The 15,062-nt window shown below is 37.8% G+C and overlaps 1 protein-coding gene across 1 annotated transcript; it reads left to right on the top strand.

The window, feature by feature from the left end:
• The first annotated feature begins 447 nt into the window (after window positions 1–447).
• Window positions 448–1,645, top strand: LOC103959978 (probable carboxylesterase 17). The gene is given in 2 exon segments (XM_009372357.2): window positions 448–922; window positions 924–1,645. Coding segments are annotated over 2 exon segments (1,002 nt in total). The 5' UTR covers window positions 448–514; the 3' UTR covers window positions 1,518–1,645.
• The last annotated feature ends 13,417 nt before the right edge of the window (window positions 1,646–15,062 follow it).

Here is a 15,062-nt window from a genome sequence, read left to right as displayed (position 1 = left end):
TATTCCAGGAACACGCTTTTATTTACTAACAAGATCTTCTCTGGGATTTTTTTGATGTGGATCAGGAGAATTTGTAAATTGTGTTTGTTTATTGTATATTGTGCGATTAATTTTTATCAGGTACTATTTTTAATTAATTTTAAATAAAAATTTTTAAAATGATTTCTAATTACACGATGCATGATAAATATATATAATTTACGGATCTTCAGAACCTGACGAAATGGATCCCACGAAAATTCGGATTCTTTTATTTAATCAGCGTCAATCAAGTCAACTTTTATTTTAATCGAGTTGGTGATGACGTACTATTTTTATTTGCATGGTTTACCGTTCTTGAAAAACTGAACCGCGTTGAATCTTCTTTCCAGTTTCCGACAACCTTCTCAGTCCCCACACACTTCCAACTCCTATATAAAGGGTCGTATCAAGGTCTCATATCCACATACTCTGACACTACCTGTTGTGCTAGTACGAATTATCACGTAATCTAGACTAGCTATATATATCAACCATGGTCTGCCAGAAGGTTCTCGTCGATGAGGTGTCTGGTTGGCTGAGAGTGTTCGCCGATGGCTCAGTTGACCGGACATGGACTGGACCGCCTCAAGTCCAGTTCCTGACTGAGCCAGTCGCACCACACGATGAATTCATCGATGGAGTTGCCACCCGAGATGTTTGCGCCAACGAAAATCTACGGCTACGAATTTATCTACCAGAGACAAACCCCGAGGATTCTTTGAAGCTCCCTGTAATCCTTCATCTCCATGGAGGTGGCTTTTGTATAAGCCAGGCTGATTGGTACATGTACTACCAAATGTACACCAAGCTCGCACGCTCAGCCAAAGCCATTTGTATCTCTGTCTACATAAGGCTCGCACCCGAGCACCGTCTCCCCGCTCCAATCATCGACGGCTTCTCATGCGCTGCTCTGGCTTCGCTCCGTTGCACAAGGCGATTCATACGAGCAGTGGCTAGTCAGTCACGCAGACTTCAACCGTGTCTTTCTCATAGGGGACAGCTCGGGTGGAAATCTCGTGCATGAAGTTGCCGCTCGAGCAGGGAAGGTGGATTTGAGTCCGTTGAAGCTAGCAGGTGGGATCCCCATCCACCCGGGGTTCGTTCGATCAGTAAGGAGTAGGTCGGAGTTGGAGCAGCCAGAGTCACCTATGCTAACCCTAGACATGGTGGACAAGTTTCTGAGCTTGGCTCTGCCATTGGGGTCGACTAAGGACCATCCGATAACTTGTCCGATGGGCTCCGAAGCACCGTCTTTAGATACTCTGAAGCTGCCGCCGTTTCTTCTATGCATTGCTGAGATGGACATGATAATAGACACAGAGATGGAATATTATGACTCCATGAAGAGGGCTAAGAAGGACGTGGAGCTTCTGATTAGTCCAGGGATGAGTCATAGCTTTTATCTTAACAAGATTGCGGTGGATATGGATCCTCAAACGGCTGAACAAACCGAGGCTCTAATTTCTGGGATAAAAAATTTCATCAACAACCACTAATAAAATCGACCATGTAATTGGTAATAACGTTACTATATATATTTGGCCACATATAGGTCGTTTGTTTCATGCCCAATGTATAATATATATAAACTTTCGTAATGAAAATAAAATTTGCAATTTTCTTATGTTTTGCTTCTTTTTTTTTTTTCGTAAAACGTTTTGCTTCCTTTTTTTGTTTTCCCTGTTACAAGCCCTTATTTAACACGATGAATTTATGCAAATTTAGATTAAAATCTTGAAATGATGATTCATATCCATATGGTGGTTCATATTCATCATGTAAATATCTAACTTGGTATTTTGAATGGGGATCTTCAGTTGGTGGCCTTTGACCTTTCTCTCTGACTTTGGTCTCATAGGTTGAAATGTGATGTGTACTTATTGTTGTAGCATTATACCTACTATTCTTTTTGAACCAACCCAGAGGTTCGAAAATCCCCATAGCGCTTGTAGATATGGGCATTTTTCTTCACCTAAATCTAGCCTAAACGATATTCTACACTAACGTCCGCATTAAAAAGAGGACAAGATTTGAACATAAAATAACAGTAGATTTGAATAGGAAAGCCGTAACCATGGGGACAAACTAACATAATTCTTTAAATTTCCTAAATTGGTCATTTTCTCAAATTTTATCTTCTATTTTGTTAATAATGGTCTCGCAGTAAATTAGAAAGAAAAAAAAAACATAAGATTGGAGAATTTTAAAAGTAGAGTAACAAAGGGACGAAATCATGACGGGGGACCATCTACATTTGGAGATTGAGATTTTTTTTTTCCTGATTGCACACTTCGAAGCTCACAACTTGAATAATTCAAATCATTCAATTTATGTTATCGGTCTCAATTAGTTCATGTCACTGTCACATCTGATATACAATCTCTCTTCAACAACAATATATTTTTTTACTCAGATAATCTCTCTGTTCAACAATTATTTTTTTAAGGGTCCATATTTTTATGTTAGTAAATTTCAATCGATTTTTACAAGGGGGAAGGGGACCATTTGCGTTGCCTTTATGTTTGTTTTTACCTGGTTTTTTTTTTTTTTTTTTTTGGTATACTGGGCAATATCATTCCAGGGCAAAGATGCCTAAAGAACACAAGAAGCCTACATCGAGGCAAGCAACAAGAACTGCAAAAAATTGAGCAATATAAGGGGTACAAGGTAGAGAGACTCTGCAACAGATGCTAAGACGTCGCCCCTTACATTGCTCAAACAAAATCAAGGTGGATAAGGTAACCCATCTTTGTTCAAAACATTGACCAACGAAGATGGAGGTCTCTTGACCCATGAAACATCGCTCATCTTCGGAAACCTTTCCGAGACCATCCAATCCACCGCTATATTGGCTAATTTTCGAACCCAAGACCAGTGACAGTCTTGAAAGGAACCCCCTAATTGCCTGACTTTCGCCAGAGTAGGATATGCCTCCCAGTTGCCATTTTCCAACGAGTATGTCGAGCTAGAGATCGACTTAAGAGAATCTGATTCCAGAATGAAAAATATGAATCCCAATGATAAACCCAGTTGACACCCATGAAAAAGTGCCAAAGCTTCTGCTTGACCAACATTAGAAGCCAAGATTCTGACGCGGGCAGCAGTAAGAAAATTTCCTGCGGCATCCCTCACCATCGTCCCCGCGTAGCCTAAACCACCCAAAGCTTTCCAGCTTGCATTGACATTTAATTTGATGAATGAAGAAGTTGGGGAAGTCTAACAAGCAACCAATGCATCACCCATTGAAGCAGGTGGTTGATGATTCCCCGAAGTACGAGTCAGCTCAAAGAAATTATCAGCCGAATGGGAAATTACAAACAATACTTGAGATGGGTTGACTTCCTTTTGATTAAAAATGAAATTACACCTAGCTTTCCATATGTGCTAGCATGTGAAGGCAATGAAAGAGAGCAATCGCTCATTTTCCTGATGAGACCGAATACTAGACACAATGATGGAGTTAAGCCACTGCTCCCAAGTCGAAATCACATCCCTATCAATTCGATAACTTAACATTCCTCCAAACCAGATTAGTTCCACCCACGAACACAAAAGAAACATATGTTCCATAGATTCTTCACCATACTGACAAATAGGGCAGATCAGGGAGTGGGCAGATCGTAGTTTGAAAAGATCCACCATGGTTGGGAGGGCCCGGTGTAATGTCTTCCACATAAAATTTTAGATTTTTGGAGGGCTATGTAACTTCCAAATATATTTCCAAACCTGCTTTAGGATATGCGGAGAACGTGCGTTGGCCGTCCAGATTAAGCATCCGTGAATGAGCCCGATGATATCTAGATTTCACCGTGTACCTTCCACGCTTATCGAATGCCCACACAAGTCGATCCTCCTTAAAAACATCCCCAATATGAGTCTCAGTGATGACATGTTGTTCTTCCTCCACCAAGAAGCCTCTAATGAAGTCGATGTCCCATGTTCCTAATTCATGACAGATTAAAGAATCCACTTGTATATTTCTGGAAACCGCCACTTCACCAGTTGGTGTTGGATGACCCATAGGGAGAGATGGGATCCATTTATTGATGAAAAAGAAATATGAGTCATTGGTTTGTGTGAGGTGGGCTAGTGGAATGAGTTAATGAAAACTATTAGATCAATTTGTGTGTTCCAAATTTATGGATCTTTGGGCTCCGGATACTAAAGTCCATAATGGGTCCAATTCCATTGAACATTTGAGCACAACAGTTTTTCACGTTGTATTGTTTTGGATTACTTAGAAAATTGAAATAACATCACAAAGAATGTATTCGATGGATTCTAAATCATACAAATCAAACTTTAACCTAGACAAGATTGAAATATTAGTAAACAAGATGTATGATTGTGATTATGAACTAAAGAAGCAAATCATCTGCCGCCAAAGGTTGATCTTGGATTCAAACCTTGGGGGTCACAGTGTTAGAAGTTCAATTTTTTTACACAAAAACAGTGCACAAAGTGTGCAAAAAAATTTGAACCGCACAATTGTGTGAAAAAGAAATACGAGTCATTGGTTTATGTGAGGTGGGCTAGCGGAATGAGTTAATGAAAACTGTCAGATTCAATTTGTGTGTTCCAAATTTATGGATCTCTGGGCTCCAGATACTAAAGTCCATAATGGGTCCAATTCCATTGAACATTTGAGCACAACAGTTTTTCACATTGTATTGTTTTGGATTATTTAGAAAACTGAAATAACATCACAAAGAATGTCTTCGATGGATTCTAAATCATACAAATCAAACTTTAACCTAGGCAAGATTGCAAAATTAGTAAACAAGATGTATGATCATGATTATGAACTAAAGAAGCAAATTATCTACCGCCAAAGGTTGATCTTAGATTCAAACCTTGGGGGTCACAGTGTTAGAAGTCCAAATGTTTTACATAAAAACAGCGCACAAAGTGTGCAAAAAAAATTTCAGTTCGTTAATTGGGGCAATTTGTTGACTACTTAGTGGACTTGTTGTCAGCCGAGTCATGTTGCTTACATGTCAACATATATCGACCATATGCCGAAGCAATTTGCTTAGTGTTATCGAGAGCATATGAGAGTCGAACTCTATTGAGTATTGTTGATGCAAGCTGCTGATTGCTACCAAACTCTGCCATGTGTTGTTGATTAGAAGAGTCCCTGGACCTTCACAGGCATGTTTTCCAGCCTTTGGATGATCCCAGGACCATTTTGATACTTATGTTGATTTGTCCTTGTCAGCCACCATATTCACTTCTCGATAAATATGAATAAGAGTATAATTTTGAATTTGCTGACAAGAATACAGTCTTTCACTTTGTTTTGGCCAATGGAGTGAACGCACAAAGAAAGAAATATTAGATAAGGATTTTTTGTTTGTAGTAAACGAATTCATTTTAGAAACTTCACTTTTTCATGTTTGCCTTTTTTTCATCGTCGTCTTTCCTTTTCTTTGGAAAATTTACTACAAACAAATAAAGAAGCTATAAAAGGCTCTAGAAAAGACCAGTCCAAGTATACATACAGACAAATTCAGCAAAAGGTGCAACAAAAGCTTGAGTAAGAAGGCACTAGCTAGCCCAACGAACATTTGACAAAGCACCGACTAGCCTGAAAATAACAGCTCTGAGATTGTTAATGCTAGATATCGTGTTAAAGTAGTTCTCATTTAGGTTTAGATAATCTATTTACATAATACAATGTTGGTTTAAGTATAATTGCTACTAGTGGATTTCAATAGGGATTAAGAGATCAAGATGTTGAAGAATACGATCTCACATTAGGGATTGCACTCCTAATTATACTGAGATTTTTTGAGATAAAATTTAACACTTATTAGGCAATATAGATGGTTAAACCGAGACAATATCAACACGACCCTAAAATGTTGACACAAGGATCTCTTGAGTGTGAAAAATTGGATAGTCCTTTTCTACAGGGGAGTCCCTCCATTGTTGTCCCTAATCGATGTGAAACTCATGTGATTGTTGTTTTTCTTTGTTTGCTTGGATCTCTTCTGGAGTTCGCAATCTCTTATTAGCTGGAGAGGTTCTCTTATTGAAATAATTATGAAATTGGGTATTCGGATTACGTATCTGTGTGGACCCAGACACAAAAATGACCGCATATCTCATCACCCCTAATTTAAGGCCCACCACTACCTCACATGTATAAAAGCGTGCGTTTTTTCTTTGTATGGAGGCAGGAAGCTACATAACAGATGCATGGAAATTTGCAAATATTAGTGCTCAAACTTGCAATTTTCTTTTCAATAGTATTAAGATAATATCACGACTATATTAACTTGGAGCATTATCCTTTTGTCTATAACAAATAACAAACTGTCACATCCCAGTCTAGGTTATGGTGGCGGCCCGGGTCTTTGTACTGAACAACGCAGAGTTAAAGAGGGATATTTTGTCACATCCCGGCCCGGGGGCAGATCACTTTCCGGGCCCACTCCACCACCGTAGCACGATATTGTCCGCTTTGGGCCCCGACCACGCCCTCACGGTTTTGTTTCTGGGAACTCACACGAGAACTTCCCGATGGGTCACCCATCCTGGGAATGCTCTCGCGCACTACTCGCTTAACTTCGGAGTTCCCATGGAACCCGAAGCCAGTGAGCTCCCAAAAGGCCTCGTGCTAGGTAGAGATGGGAATATACATTTAAGGATCGCTCCCCTGGGCGATGTGGGATGTCACAATCCACCCCCCTTAGGGGCCCGACGTCCTCGTCGGCACACTCGCGGCCAGGGTTAGGCTCTGATACCAAATTGTCACATCCCGACCCGGGGGGCACCACTTCCCGGGCCCGATCCACCACCGTAGCATGATATTGTCCGCTTTGGGCTTATCATTCCCTCACGGTTTTGTTTTTGGGAACTCACGAGCAACTTCCCAGTGGGTCACCCATCATGGGATTGCTCTAGCCCCCTTCTCGCTTAACTTCGAAGTTCCTACGGAACCCGAAGCCAGTGAGCTCCCAAATGGCCTCGTGCTAGGTAGAGATGGGAATATACATTTAAGGATCGCTCCCCTGGGCGATGTGGGATGTCACATATTTTGTACGAGGCTCATGTACGGCATATCATCTTCAAACCGACGGGCAATCTGAGAGGACCATTCAGACACTGGAGGATATGCTGAGATCCTCTATTTTGCAGTTTGGTGATGCATGGCATTTCTGACAGAGCACCCTCCATGTAGGACTTTCTAGTTATCACTTGTGTAGTGTTTATTAATTCTGGACTGCACCTAGGATACTCGAACTTCTACTTTGCATTTTCCTTCTATGTTTGTCACTCATTGATCTTTTTACTGTAAATTATTTTGTTGACTTTATTTTTCTCATATTTTCACTCTTTTGTTTCCTCATTGTGCACTTGGCTACGTCACCCTCACGTGACTGCCAGCACGCTCCAATTTTTGATCGGGGTGTATCACAAACCCTTTTCGTCAAAAAACATTTTCATACTCTATTTTAACAGGTTATGAGAAACCATTTTATTTTCAAATTTTTGATTTTTTCTTATTATTATTTTTAATTGAAAACTTGTTTGATTATTAACAGAAATTTCAATAAAGTTGTTTTTGTATTTTAGTTGAAAATTGAAAATAGTTATCAAACGAAAAAACGTGAAAAGTGAAAACGAAATGGTTTACGGATGACCACTAAGATTTTAAGTTTGTTACATACTGATTCTAAGAGAAATAAAAAAAAAAAAAAAGGGAAAATGTCAGGGAGGTCATGTCTTTAGACTATGTTTGTAGACCACATGATGTGACAGTTGATAGCTGAATTTTTTATTTAATGATTTAAAAATAAAACTTAACTATCAACAATCACATCATGTGATTTACAAAATAAATTTCAGCCGAATAGTCTCTAGTATAACTTGAAAATAAAGTAAGTGAGGTATGATATAAAGTATGCCAACACAACAACCATATTTGGAGGCAAGGCACCAAACAACCATATTTGCAATGATTTCATTTTCTTATATATATTTTTGAGCAATGCTAGGTAGATCAAATTTTTTTAAATTCAATCATGTGATTGTAGATAATTAGATTATTAGTTAAGTGTAGATTAACGTGCTTATTTCTTATTGATGACATCTCATTTGGTTTGCAATTTGATTTAAAAAATTTGATATTCCTAACCTTACTCTTATATTTTGTCAGCATTTGCAACATGCCTCCATTTTGGTGGGTTCTTTCTCGTGGTCTACCGTCACTATATATATATATATATATATATATATATATATTCAATTATATACTCCAGAAAAGCTATGGTTTTGAGAGTTGATTAAGACACATAGATATGTTAGTCATCTTCTCAACTTCTCCTCAAATTCCGATGACCTTCCTAGCAGTTAAAATATTGGAAACTTGGAATGTGGCTGCCTTGGCTGGATTCAGAAAATTTGGGTCTCCACAAAAATGTGAAGTTACAAGTAGGCTCGATGGGTTTTATAGTCAAATGGAAAGATCTTCGGAATTTTTTAGTCAATGCAGTTTTTATTTTATTTATTTATTTATTTTTATTTATTTAATCAGTACTCAATGTTGTTTAAGCTTCAGTTTTCTTTTTGTTTCTATAATTCATGAAGCTATATTTAACAACCAAACAATTTAAGACCCATATATCTATTGTTACTTACTGTTACGGCTTAATGATATTTTTCTTTACTTGTAAGTGAGTGATATTAGGTTCAATTCTCGAGCATGACGAGTTTGAAACCAATTTATCTCGTATTTTTTGTGTAGATATGTCGTTATATAAAAAACACTCATATACATGCACTTTTGACTTTGTATACATGCCAATTTTATAAAACTCCCTCACAAGTAGCTTGACCATAATTTTTTTGAGACAAACCATCGGTACTGTTAAACTTAATACAAGAAAATTAAGGTGAAGACCAAAGCAAATGACGATAATATAAGTTGGATAACCAAAGAAGAAATAATACATAGATTCAAACATTGAGAGCATCCAGGCAGTAATTAACTTCCTAGCATGATCTTAGGATTAGTAGACATGCATATGCAGTGTAAAGAAACTGGTCAGTCCTTAAAAAAAAAGAAATTTAGTGCATGCTTTTCAATTGGCAGAAACATTAAAAAGGCCTGCGAAAATTCAAAGGTTAATTAACGAGAAAAATCGTATGCACAAATGCGTCCCAAAACGCTGTTAAATAATCAGAGAAAGGCAGAGAAACGTAAATATAGAGGTTCAAAATGCCACGCTGACATATTTACTTTGTTTTTACTAGAAGCAATGAAGAGTGGTATTTCATTGAACTTCACACAGATTACAAAGGTTTTCAATTTGGTACATAACTTCACTGACCAAAAAATTGATCTGGAATGTTGTGCAATCAAGCAAATTACAATAAACCCCTATCCAACCACAGGCACAACCCTACCCTACAAAATATCACCAGTACAAATTTGTCACAATAACATGGTAGACACAACAAACCTATACCGACAACCACATAGCTCATTGTAGAAGTGCAAGGCCACATAAAATCATCTCAAGCGAGACCACATAAAGCAAAGTCAACATCCAGTCATCGTAAACACAACACTCGCAGGGCGAGGCTACAAAACCAACTATACACTACTCTGAGCAAGTGGCCATCAGTCAGCTCATCTCAGCAACTAGGACACTAACCAAGACAACACCTTCACCGCACTAATGAGCTCCACTACATCCATGAGTAAATCAGGTTACACAAAGGCGAAGTCATCTGATGTGGTTGCACAAGGCAATAGCTCCATCAGATTTGAATGCCCAAGGCAACAGGTAAGCTGGATCTGCGGGTGCAAGGCTGCAACCACCAAATCGGTCGAGGAGAATGTCACCGTTATGGAAACAAGCTGATGGAAGTGGAACAAACCCACTAGCAACCACAAAACCTACCCTAACCCCGAATCTCACCCAAATAAAGAAAGAGAACTTGAAACGAGCATGGCCCAAATATGAGTAGACGCTCAAAGCCATGAAAGAGCTACTCACAAAATGGTGGGGAAGAGCTAGGGAGCGGAGAGAATGAGCTACATAAGTTAAGAAAGGGTAGGGGAGACCCGGGGTAGGGAGGCAACAGGGTGAATAGGATGGGAGTGGAGGGAATACTAGAGGTGGAGGGGTTGGCAGAGGGTTAAGAAGGGAGAGAAAGGCTAGGAGAAGGGTAGGGAGTGGCTTCCTCGATCCAAGTCAGAGCAAGGGGTCGGTGATTTAGATTGAAAAAAATCTACGGTTTTGTTTTGGGAGGGATGGTCGGGGAAAGACAAAGGGTGGGAGAGAAATTATTGAAAATTTTGAACCAAGGGTGGAGCCAAGATATTTTATTTTGCGGTGGGTTGACTAATTAACATAAAGTAACATAAAATTTTTCGTACCTACATAAAATTATATAATAATACATGAATATAAAACTCTAAAATTTGAAATAATAATCCAAACTAACATAACAAGTAATACAATTTTTTTTTTCTTAAAAAGTCCTGCATTAATTACATATTATATATAAGTATAATAGGTTAAAGTAGGTTAATACATAGACTATTAGCAAGAGTTCAAACTAAAGCTCCCTAGGCTACCGCCCACCTTAGTCGTGGGTGTAGCTCTGCCATTGTTTTGAACTCGTTCAAACTATTGAAAAATGCTAGGATGTTTACTTATATGGAATAATCTTTGGCTTCCCTATGTTTGCTAAAACATGAGTATTTGAATTGTTTTGATTCTTATCATCTAATGTGTTTCCTTCTTTTCCTTCTGGATTCATAACTTACCCGAAACATGTTAGTAAAAAAGTCGAGTCTTTCAAATGAAGGACTTCTTTGCATGCACGGGCGTGTGAGGAGGGCCAAGTAAAAACTCACAAGTTTTACCGATACATGCTTGTGTGAAATTTGAGTTTACCTTTTCTCCTACAAATCAGAAATTCCAAGGAAGTAAATAAAAAATAAAAGAGAAGAAAAGAAAAGAAAAGATGTGCGGAGAGCAATAGTATATTAAAATATCATTAGGCATTCACGTGTATTTTGTTTATTAGAATTTTACATATTTAGAGTACTTTTTAGAGTGATGACAAAAGTTCACTAGCTACTCTTATTAATTCAAAGCACAGAATAAAATCGTTTTGGGCACACACAGTACGAATATAAGGACACTTAACCCTTAACCCTTAATCCATGCAACAAGTTTTCTCCAGTGATCAGGCCTAACAATTAACTTTTATCTAGGGTTTATTAAAGCCTAAATCCTAATTTATTCTGCTAAGCTTAATAACAACCCCAATTATGGCTGTACATAATTATATATAACATGAGGATCACACTACGAAACCTCAGTCAAACTTTCCTATATATAATCCAAAAGACATCACATCACATCACAAATACTAACCCTAACCCTACGTTTACGTAATTGGTAATTACTGTATCAACCTAGAGAACATATATATATATATAAAAGAAGTTTTAACGAAATATTTCTGGTACTGTTCATTTTTAATGAAAAATTACATGTTTAGCTTTCCCTAGTACTATTCACTACACCTCTATTAGTCATTTTCATTAAAACTATAGTTTTTTTTTTTTAACTTTCCGTTAGTTTTCCTTTAATTTAATATATGTATACCCTCAAATATAATACAAAACTGCAAATACAAAATAGTAAACGTAGCGTACACAAGTTAATGGTGCCACACGCATAAGCAACGCGAATGCAGCCCATTGGTACATGTAATATTCCAGGAACACGCTTTTATTTACTAACAAGATCCTCTCTGGGATCTTTTTGATGTGGATCATGAGAATTCGTAAATTGTGTCCGTTTATCGTATATTATGCGATCAATTTTTATCAGGTACTATTTTTAATTAATTTTAAATAAAAATATTTAAAATGATTTTTAATCGCACGATGCATGATAAATATATATGATTTGCGGATCTTCAGAACTTAACAAAATGGATCCGGCGAAAATTCGGATTCTTTTATTTAATCAGCATCAATCAAGTCAACTTTTATTTTAATCGAGTTGGTGATGACGTGCTATTTTTAGTTGATATCGTGTTAGAGCAGTTCTCATTTAGGTTTGCTTCCACCCTTGGATCTTTCCCAGCTTGGGACAATGTGCTTTACTCATAACCTCTTTTCCAGCTTGGGACAATGTGCTTTGCTTCCACCCTTGAATCTTTCCCTGAATTCTGCCCTTCACATAGGCAAGTTCTTCAGCGACTACCTCAGGGACATTACCTCCAAAATATACACTAGACTTGTGTAGATTTACTTCCTGCCTAAAGGCCAAGCAATAGGCCCTCAGTAAGCCTACCAGGTTTTGACAATTTTTCTTATCTGCCTTTAAGAAAATCAAGGTGTCATCGGCAAAGAAAATGTATGAGACCGTCGGTCCACTCGGATTCATCCGCACCCCATCCAATCTCCCTAAACCCACAGTCGAATGAATCATCCGGGATAGTACATCACTGATAAAAAAGAATAAGTAAGGGGATAATGGATCACCTTGCCGTAAACCCCTTGCTGGAGCAAACTTGCTCCCTGGCTGACTGTTAATGATGACTGCAAAATTTACTGAGCTATCGTAGCCCAAGACGAGCCGTCTCCATCTAAAGTTAAAACCCATTCTTTCCATAACTACCTCCAAAAAGTCCCATTCCACCCTGTCATAAGCTTTATGCATATCAAGCTTAATTCCAAATTTGAACCTAGATTTCGTTTTCCTTAACTTGAGGAAGTGGAAAATTCATGGGCAATGCTGATATTGTCTTGTATTTGTCTACCCGCCACAAAAGGATTTTGCATAGGAGTGAGTGCCGGCAAGAGGGGTTTCAAACTGTTTGCAAGCACCTTGTATAGGATTTTGTAGGAGTAGTTGCAGAGACTTATTGGCCGGAATTGTGAGACAGACTCCAGGTTTGGAAACTTTTGGTATCAACACAATATGCATTGAATTAAGTCTGCTAGGAATAATATTACCATCCACCAATGCAAAACCAATTCATTAACATCCATAATATTTTTCTCCCATAAATGCTGGTAAAATATACCTTGGAACCCATCCGGCCTCGGAGCCTTGAGACCTCCCATTTGTAAAGCTGCAACTTCTATCTCCTCCACCGAAACTAGAGATCTCAAAGCCTCATTCGTATCCTCCACGACCGACATGGAGATGGCATCCAATACTGACCCCCAATCCTGATTTCCTAAAGAACGGAATAAATCGATAATTGAGATTCTTTTTGGAAGTGCAATAATTGAGATTCTTTTTTAGAAGAAGTGAAGAGACGTTTAAGTACATGGGTCTATACTTCCTAACAGGGAGATCCAGATCTCTCCCATCAAGATCAAGGATCAGATGATCTGGATTCTTGAAATTTGATTAAACGGTTACAATTATTATAATGTTTAGAGGAGTTCTTTGTTTGTAACTGTTGGATCAAAGTTTAAGGACCCAGATCACTTGATCCTTGGACTTTGATGGGACTAGATCTCTGCCCTTCACAACATGTAGCTCACTTACCCTTTATGTAAAGGGATTCCTATTTTTTGGAAAAAAAAAATGATAAAGAGAATTAGTTATAAGGCTTACTCCACATCGAATTTCAACGATTTGAATCGTCTATTTTATTAGTCTCGATTCATAGATTATCCTTGCAAAAATTCTATTCAATACCAAAATGATTTGCCTATTTAATTATCAAGATCAAATTTCATTTTTTCTTATTTAACAAAGTATTCGTTCATTTCTTTGAACCTAATTAGATGTCTTAAATATTTACGATTTGGCTAATATTTTGCAAAGATGATATATGAGGTACAACTTGAAAAATAAATGGTTCGGATCGTTAAATTTCATATGATGTGAACCCCTCAATTAATCGCCATTTTCCCTTCCGTTAAAAGGCTTCCCTCTATCCAATGTATTCAACTACCACCTTTTTTTTTTTTTTTTTTTTCTTTTCTTCTTCTTCTTTAGTGATCCGTGTGGTCAAAACTAGCAACCTCTCTCCCCGGAAACCCCACTAAGGGATGGGCAATCGTTATGGCGGGCGGGTAACCGCTGTTATTTGCCCATAACCATTTATATTCATACCTGCATAACCATTTACCCGTTGGGTAATTGCATAAACGGTTATACCCATACCCATTTATAAATGGTTAACCATACTCATAACCGTGTACCCATTTAATCATAATTATTTACCCCTTTTTTTTTTTTTTTTACTCATTTACTCATTTTTTCACCTGTCTACATGTTTTTTTTTTTTTTTTAACAACTTGAAAATTACAAAATTCAGGAATTTCAAAGGCTCGATAAACGACTAAACATCACAGCCACACACTGCATTTTGTTTCACAGCATATACAACATTAACGAAGATCCAGTTTTTCAACAATTTAGCTCATCAACCATAGAAAACATAATACTTAATCCTATAAAATACAAAGTTAGAAGGCTGCCCAGCATAAATTGAACATCTAAAAATCGTATCAAGACCCTTTTTTCTCCATTGACCAAAAAAAAAAAAGAGTATGATTGTTCTTTAACACGTAATCAATTGTATAGAAATTCAAGCTTCATCAATGGCTAAAGCACAAAAATTCATAAAAATATCACAATTCTTGGAGAAACCCAATTCATGAAACTTGAAATAATGAGCAATTAAAACCCAGCACCGAATAAGAGTTAAAAAGAAAAATTAAATTTGATGCCCTGTTTGGTTTCTGAGAAAATGCAAGAAAATATGGAAACTGAAACCAAAGAGAAACCGAGAGAGAGAGAGGAAGGGAACGTACGGAGACACTTTTCGAGGTAAGAATCTTGAGAGAGAGAGAGATGAGCAGCGTATATGAGAGAAAGGGCGGCGGAGATGAGAGAGAAGGCAGCGAGGAAGGATAGATGAGCGGGGACAGGGCATTTCAGACTCTGGTAGAGAGATTGAAAATTTAAGGTTATATTCATAACCGTTTGTTCGTTTAAACGATTACCCATAACCGTAACTGTGAACTTTAAATGGAC

The sequence above is a fragment of a genome, unplaced genomic scaffold (genome assembly GCF_019419815.1).
Source record: "Pyrus x bretschneideri cultivar Hongxiangsu unplaced genomic scaffold, Pyrus_bretschneideri_v1 Contig62, whole genome shotgun sequence".
NCBI classification, from domain to species: Eukaryota; Viridiplantae; Streptophyta; class Magnoliopsida; order Rosales; family Rosaceae; genus Pyrus; species Pyrus x bretschneideri.
Note: the sequence above shows the minus strand (reverse complement) of the source record. Positions and strands in the feature narration are given on the sequence as shown.